Source organism: Arachis ipaensis, chromosome B2 (assembly GCF_059453495.1).
Source record: "Arachis ipaensis isolate K30076 ecotype BB chromosome B2, ASM5945349v1, whole genome shotgun sequence".
Taxonomy (NCBI): Eukaryota; Viridiplantae; Streptophyta; class Magnoliopsida; order Fabales; family Fabaceae; genus Arachis; species Arachis ipaensis.
Window position 1 is genome coordinate 114,314,862 of NC_142437.1, and position 8,078 is coordinate 114,322,939.

At 32.6% G+C, this 8,078-nt stretch overlaps 1 protein-coding gene across 6 annotated transcripts; it reads right to left on the reverse strand.

Annotated features, from left to right (window-relative positions):
- Positions 1–2,009: 2,009 nt before the first annotated feature.
- LOC107625887 (uncharacterized) lies at positions 2,010–6,044 on the reverse strand. 6 transcript variants are annotated; one of them, XM_088503862.1, is made up of 9 exons: positions 5,668–6,044; positions 5,287–5,367; positions 4,771–4,813; positions 4,631–4,672; positions 4,254–4,340; positions 3,746–3,880; positions 3,062–3,252; positions 2,903–2,957; positions 2,010–2,461 (listed from the first exon to the last, which is right to left on the reverse strand). In XM_088503862.1, exons 7-9 carry the CDS (start codon positions 3,239–3,241, stop codon positions 2,193–2,195), a joined length of 504 nt encoding a protein of 167 aa, XP_088359988.1. In that variant the 5' UTR covers positions 3,242–3,252; positions 3,746–3,880; positions 4,254–4,340; positions 4,631–4,672; positions 4,771–4,813; positions 5,287–5,367; positions 5,668–6,044; the 3' UTR covers positions 2,010–2,192. The 6 variants fall into 6 exon arrangements, 3 of the variants coding, with proteins under 3 accessions (XP_088359988.1, XP_088359987.1, XP_016184103.1); XM_088503861.1 differs by having other exon boundaries at positions 3,650–3,880; XM_016328617.3 differs by lacking the exon at positions 3,746–3,880.
- Between the last annotated feature and the right edge of the window lie 2,034 nt (positions 6,045–8,078).

The window sequence follows — 8,078 nt, forward strand, 5'->3', positions numbered from 1 at the left end:
ACTAATAACACAAAATATTAATTGTATATGATGACCGGGCCACCGGGCCGACTTCGGGTGACCCGAGCTATGGCCCGGACCCGACCCGAAATAATGACCGGGTCTATTTTTGAGACCCGTACCCGACCCTAAACCCGATGAAATCACACCAAATTAGTCCTTAAAGTGTTCGGGACCGAACCGGGCCTTTGGACCAGGCCAGATCTGTGCACCCCTACTTTTACCGTTAGTACAATTAAATTAATTATTTTCACAACGTCTTAAGATATCAACAAATATGTCGTCGTTATTATTATTTTATTATTACGGATGACTTAAAACCGTCGATAATATTAGTTAAAAAATTTTAACACACATTTTATCTACACATTTTTATCGATGGTCTAATTGAGTAGTCCTTCGCTCCTTCTTGCACCAACTAAAGGAGGAGCCACAATATATGAAATTCTGTCAATTATTTATTTATTCTCATATTTAAAAAAAAATCACTATAATAATCATCATACAATTAGTTAGAAAGTCATGTATTCTTTTTAAACGTTAAGATAAATGGAATAAGAATAATTGAGTAAGATATTGTTTTAGTTTTTAATATTTGAATTAAATTTTAATTACATCTCTAATATTTAAAATATTTTATTTTTGTTATTAGGTCAAAATTAAATCCCAAAATACTATTTTTCTATATTATTATCTTGTTCTTTCAATTATTCTTTTGCAAATTTTACTCTCAAATCTCTTTAACTATATCTGCGACTACCATGTACAATTATGATTGTTTAATTACCTAGAAGAAGATGAAAATTAAAAAAATACATATGTTTGAAAAAAATAGTTTTAACCAAAAACTAAAATTAAAATAAGAAGGAAATAAAATATTTTAAATACTAATAAAATAATATCTTTAACAAAATTAGTTAATTAATAAATTTTTGAATATAATAATTTAATTATTTGTCAAATAATATAAAATAAAATTTTAATTATTTTATATTTTATATTTTTATGTTACAGTTTAAAATTTTATTTTAATATAATTTTTTAATATTATAAAAATTTATTGTATAATAATTAATCTTATTGAATAAAAAATACTCATATTTTTATATTTATATATTTTATATTTAATTATTTAAGAATAAAAGATTTTGTTGCCATTTAAAAGTATTGCGTATTAAAGTATTACCATTTAAAGCATTTAATTATGTACTAGGATATTATGTATTTATTAGAGTCCATCAATACTCTTCTTTCATATTAGCCTTTGATTTTCATCTAATTAAATCTAATGGTCTATATAAATGTGGCGCATCCAATAAGCACATAATTGTTGTGCTCATTTTAGACATACCCATTGATCACAAACAATCATCATCCTTTTATTTTAGCATACAATTATGCCATCTATGTAGAAATTGAAAACAGAAAAATCTTTCAACGATATATATCGTCAAACACAACTAGAAAATGGATTAATACAGACAGATTTACAGACGGATTTAGTCTTAATTACAGACGGATTTTTGGTTACCGACGAAATTACCGATGGATTTTGTCCCTCTGTAAAAGCCCCGTCGGAAATTATTTACCGACAGATTTTTTTCCGTCGGAAAATTACAGACGGATTTTTACCAGTTACCGACGGATTTTTCCTCTGTAAATTCTCCATCCATTTCCCGAAGCAGACGGATTTTCCGACAGATTTTCCGTCTGTAATTACAGACAGATTTTTCGACGAATTTTCCGTCTGTAATTACAGACAAATTTTTCGACGGATTTTCCGTCTGTAATTACAGACGAATTTTCAGACAGATTTTCCGTCTGTAATTACAGACGGATTTTCCGACAGATTTTCCGTCTGTAATTTGAACTTTGAAAAATCATCTCACTTTGATTACAGACAGAAAATCCGTCTGTAAATCCGTCAATAAGGTAAAATAGAATTTTTTTATTTTTCAATTACAAAATAAACTTGTTTTCATACAAAATAAATATAAATTTAATACAAATTTTTATCTAATTTGTATTCGAATATTTATAATATTTCAAAAAATAAACAAATTCATCGTATTATCAAACTAAAAGAAAAGTACTATAAACAAACAAGTCAATATAATTTAAAACATAAACAAAGTGTATTGATCATCAACTATAATTCCCAGTATGTTGTTTAACCATACTAAAACTATCGACTATAACTCTGGTGTGTCATCCTTTTCAGCTTTTACATCTTTGTGATCCACTTCCATTTCTCTGTCTGGTTCCTCATTAATCTTCTTGTTTTGAGTTGCCCTCTGAGGTGGTGACATATGGAAAGACAAGCGCTTCAAATCAATTGGATTCAGCTTTCCCAAAGACTGAATTCTGAGAGTCCTAAGCGGTGAGGTACCAGAAGATCTTGGACTGTTCTCTCTGGTTCTGGCAGTGTATTTCATGGGTTCTGACAATGTATTTTTTACACCTAAGTAACACAGAATTAGGTTGTTCAGCCATAAATATGCTATCATTGACCACAATTTGCATGAAAAATAAGTTAATTGATGGCATTAATAACAAAAATCTACTCTTGCATCTCAAATAAGTTTCCAAAGGAATAGAGACCAGCCACGGCAAGCAAAAGTGCAAAACCTTTTTTTGCGTTTTTTTTTCTCTTTTTTCCTGATATATCATCTGACAAATATATAGAATATGAAAACAACTAAATACATAGAAATGATGAATTAAATGTCTTAGGCTCTGATCCACTGATTATATTTGTATTATAATAGTAGCAATTCTAATAGTAGTAATAAAATCCCGGCATTCTACACCCAATATATATATATATATCTGTATTATAATAAATATATATTGAGACTTATTAAAAAAAAAAAGAGGAGGAGGAAGAAAATAATATCTTAACCGTTGGATGAGGAGGGAAGTGAAGGAGGGTGGTGCATGACAAAAACTTGATGAAACTGCCACAAAAATCACCGGAAAAATTAGAAAAGAAGGATCATCAGCACTCTTGATAAGTCCCTTGTAGACACACCCAAACCCACCCTCTCCAAGCATAACGGACCGGCTGAAATTCTTCGTGGCATTTCAGCTCGGATACAGAGAATACTCTGAGGTTGCTGGGTCTCTGTGACATACTTGGAAATGCATTCCTCCTGAAGGAATCTGTGCTGTTGTCTGAGACATCCTGAGAATTCAATTCGGAACCAGATCTCTTCATCTCACCCTCAACATAAGTAGACATGTTGGACCGACCTGAAAACGATAGAAAGTTCTTAGGATCATCCTTTTTCTCTCCATAGTTAAATGGAAAACACTTCATTGCAAATTAAACTTGACTGGAGCTGGACTGCATTTTCAGAACAGTGAAGGAAAAATTGAGAAACATACATAAAAGGTCATTGAGAAGCAACATAAAACCTTCAATTAAAGGTCACAGCTTAAGGAAATATCTCAAAGACTTCAACAATTTATGAAGGACAACTCATTTTCCCTAAATTTCTTCATTGAAAATGCAACATGGCATCCAAAATTGAATGTCACAGATATATGATGAAGACTTGTCATATATATATATATATAACTCACTAACTCAGAAGAGAGAGGGGGGGGGGGGGGGAGAACAAGCATTTGCATTAAGACATTAACTAACCTATCATAGTTCACAGCAGCTCTAATTTTCAGATAAACAAAGCATAAATTCGGTTAAGAAATGAAATATGGTCATCATTCAAAGATCCAACCCTACTTGAAGTAAGCCAATTGTTTATTAGGACAATCTAATCAGCACCACCATTGATCACAGCTTCTTTAGCAGAAATAAGCTCATAAAGCCCCAAAAGCAAAGACATCTAATTTAGGAGAAACTCTGCCATATATATACCTGCAAATAAGAGAATAAAATGGTTCAATGGTTCAAATAAGAGAAACTCTGCCACTATATTACATGTAGCTAAGAAGTAGACAGGAAGATAGTAATAATATATGCTTTAGCTCATTTGTCTGAAGTCCAATATATAAAAGTTAAATGGAAGTAATGCTAAGTTATAAGTCTTGCAAAAATGGCATTCATTGAACAGAGCACCTGAAGAAGATAATACTAAGGTTCACCTTAAAATGCATTGATAGTCTACTCAATGAACACAGCAGATGTGCAGCCCAACGGGATTAGTATCACTTCATTGATGGACAGTACTTTAAGAAGCCATGCTTAGTACTAAAACATATGAAATATAATTAGGATGGTACTATCTCACCTATCAATAATTTTGAGACGACCACCAGGTAACCACATTCCAATATCTCCTGTATGCAACCATCCTCCTTCATCAATCACTTCTCTCCTGCTCAATTTAATCAAAATTCAGGAAAATTTTAAACCAACAAGGTAAATCTATCTCATAAAAGATATAAAAATCTCATTGAAAATATTAAAAGAAATCACAGAGATAAAAATATTAAAAGTAAAATTAACTGTTTTTAATATATTTTATGTAAATTAAAAAAATTTAAGACAAAATTAAAATAAAATAAAATTTAAGAATATTTTAAAAACTTTTAAGAAAGTTAAAGAACAAAAAATATTTTTTAGCCATGGTATTACATATGTTATGTGAAATATGCACATGCATACCTTAGCTCTAAGAAACTGGTTGTTGTTATGCAAGTCTACCTCCTGTAAATTAAAGTAGTTTAGTACATTTAGTTGTCACCAACATTTGAAAGCCATATAATCTAAAGAAATAATAATCAATGTTAAAAACAAACATTTACCCTCTTCTGCATGTAATCTTATCTCTGCAAACAGCAGCTCGTTCTGATGTAGAACAAACATGAAGTAATTAATTAATTTGAAAGCAATAATGTGTATATATATATACTCTTAGTTTCTAAAATAATAGTAGAAAGATTTATGTATATAAATACCTTCTTGGAACGAATTTTGCTAATATTTTCGAAGAAGCTATATATATAGTGAAGAAGCTATATATATATGATGCCGATGAGATTAATAATGAATTAATAAGTAATAACCTGAGCATTAATCTCAAAAGTGGATCCACCATTAGAAGCTATATATATATGATCCTAGGAATTCTGTTAGAACCATCATCATTCTTTTAGAGTTTCAGTTACTCAGTTAGTGATATATTTATTACCACCACTCTGACCTAATAACACCACTCAGATTGCACAAGAGAGCAAAGCACTTTTCTTGGAAGCGAGATGTTCATTTCATTCAATGTGAAAATAAAAAAAGGAGCTAAAGTGGATTGTTGAATGTATTACCCCAGAAGAATTCAGACGCTCCTCCCAAGCTTTAAAAACTGACTTAACACTTCCTGGTCTTGCCTCATTCAAAGCAGATACCTGAAAAATGATTTTATATTTTCAACAGAATCATTGGAAGAATCAGAGGAATTTTTTACGACTCCCAATTAATAATTGCTTTGAAAGACACATAAACCATGAAACCATATAAGCACACATAAACACACCTAAGCATGATCAAAATGAACAGCAAAACCCAGCTAGGCATTTTGTCAAGCACTAACTGTGCATTACACTTTCAATGTGATTCACTCAGTAATAAGCATACATATACTCCAAATCCAACACTGGAGAAAAAGGAGCTGTTCACAATACCGGAGAAAAAGAGCATTTACTCACCGGCTGCGAGGAAGAAGGGCAGTGGCAGAAACACAACGGCGACACAGAGAGAGAAGGAGAGCGCTCGAACAGAGGAGACGGCCAACGAGCTTCCAAACGACGGCGAGGAAGCTTCCAATCACGGCAACACAGCTTCCTACAACGGCGACAGATCTTCTACGGTGGCGGTGGAGGCTGTGTCTGTGTAGGAGCTGCGGTGGCTGCGCCGCTGCGGGGCTGCGAGGCTGTGGGGGTTGCGGGGAGCTGCGAGGGCTGATGCGGGGCTGCGTGGCTGCAGTGGCGGCAGAGACTACGGTGGCTGTGGGCGGCGGGCTGCAGAGGAAAGAGTTTGAAGGATGTGGGCAAAGAGTTCGAATAGAGTGTGAATGGAGTGTGAATGGGAGGGGATAAAATTAGGGTTTTTAATATTTTTGACGGATTTAATTTAAATTACAGACAGACGAAAATTCGTCTGTAATAATTTAATAAAATGTGCGTTTTGTCTATTTAATTATAGACGGAAAATTTGTCTGTAACTATTTCATGGAAAAAAAAATTAATTTTTTTTACGGAATTATAGACGGATTCTCTTTTCCGTTTGTAATGTATGCTAATCTATTTTTTATGTTTTTCGACAAAAAAATTCTTCTGAAATTCTGTCTGTATTTTAGTGAGATAAAATTCGTCAAAAATATCCGTCTGTAATAACTAGTTTTCTAGTAGTAAAACTATTATTTTTAGTGGTTTTGGTGTTACATATATCAAACTATTTCGCATTTCAATATAATATATATGTTAAGTTTAGAAAATAATAATTTGTTGATGATGACAAATATATTTTTACTTGAATTTAAAAGTCTAAAAATTTGTTTGATATATATATATTTTAATTAATAATATTAGAGAAATAAAAAAAATAGTTAAAACTTATTTTATTTAGTATTTATCAATTGTTATAGTAATTAATAAATACTAAATAAAATAAATTTTAATTGATGACTTTGACTAAAATTTTTTTGTTATCAAATATTTTTAATATTTTTGTTGCAAGCCCAAACTTGTGTATGAGTCCAAATACTAACAAGTCCAGTAACTTAGTTCAAACTTGATGACAAATTTTTGGAACTGTTATTGAAATTTTATCCAAAAATAGTAAAACAAATTAAGGAAGAATGGTTCACTTTTTTTAGGGAACTTAAAAGTCTAAAACAATTCACTAAACAAGCATCCAAAAAAAAGTGAAATAATGGAGGCTAAATCAAACTAATAGAGCAAAAATTAAATTCTTAAGTCAAGAATGTTCAGAAAAAAAATTGATTTATCATTTTTGTGCATATATAATGCTACTTTAAAGAGGATGTGACACCCTACCACACAGAACTTTACGCTTAAGTCATAAAATAGAGGTGGTGTGGTATTATGACCTCTAAAATAAAATGTATATATATAATAGTAGAAGAATTATAATATGCTAGGAGTCTTGAAGAATAGAGAAAATAGAAATCGCGAAATAAAAGCGCAACGCTCAAGAAACGAGTTAACTTACGTGCTAAGAAAGCTACTGCTGTCAAGTGTAAAGTAACCCAAAACAGAAACAGAGATTCAAAGATACAAAATAACGAGCTCCTGGCTCAGCCTGCGAAGTTGGTGCACGAAATTGTAAATCACACTTTTCACAATTCGTAACACTAACCAGCAAGTGCACTGGGTCGTCCAAGTAATACCTTACGTGAGTAAGGGTCGATCCCACAGAGATTGTTGGCTTGAAGCAAGCTATGGTTATCTTGTAACCCTTAGTTAGGATATCAATTATAATTATCAGTTGACTTGCAAATGAACAAGAGAGCATGGATTAAATAATACTTATTATGCAGTAATGGAGAATATGTTGGAGTTTTGGAGATGATTTATCTTCTGAATCTCTGCTTTCCCCATGTCTTCTTCTTCACGCACGCAAGGTTCCTCCTATGGCAAGCTGTGTGTTGGTGGATCACCGTTGTCAATGGCTACCATCCGTCCTCTCAGTGAAAATGGTCCAGGTGCGCTGTCACCGCACAGCTAATCATCTGTCGGTTCTCGAACATGTCGGAATAGGATCCATTGATCCTTTTGCGTCTGTCACTACGCCCAACACTCGCAAGTTTGAAGCTCGTCACAGTCATTCAATCCTTGAATCCTACTCGGAATACCACAGACAAGGTTTAGACTTTCCGGATTCTCAAGAATGCTGCCAATGGATTCTAGCTTATACCACGAAGATTCTGATTAAGGAATCCAAGAGATACTCATTCAATCAAAGGTAGAACGGAGGTGGTTGTCAGGCACGCGTTCATAGGTTGAGAATGGTGATGAGTGTCACGGATCATCACCTTCTTTATATTGAAGTGCGAATGAATATCTTAGATAGAAACAAGCATGTTTGAATAGAAAAC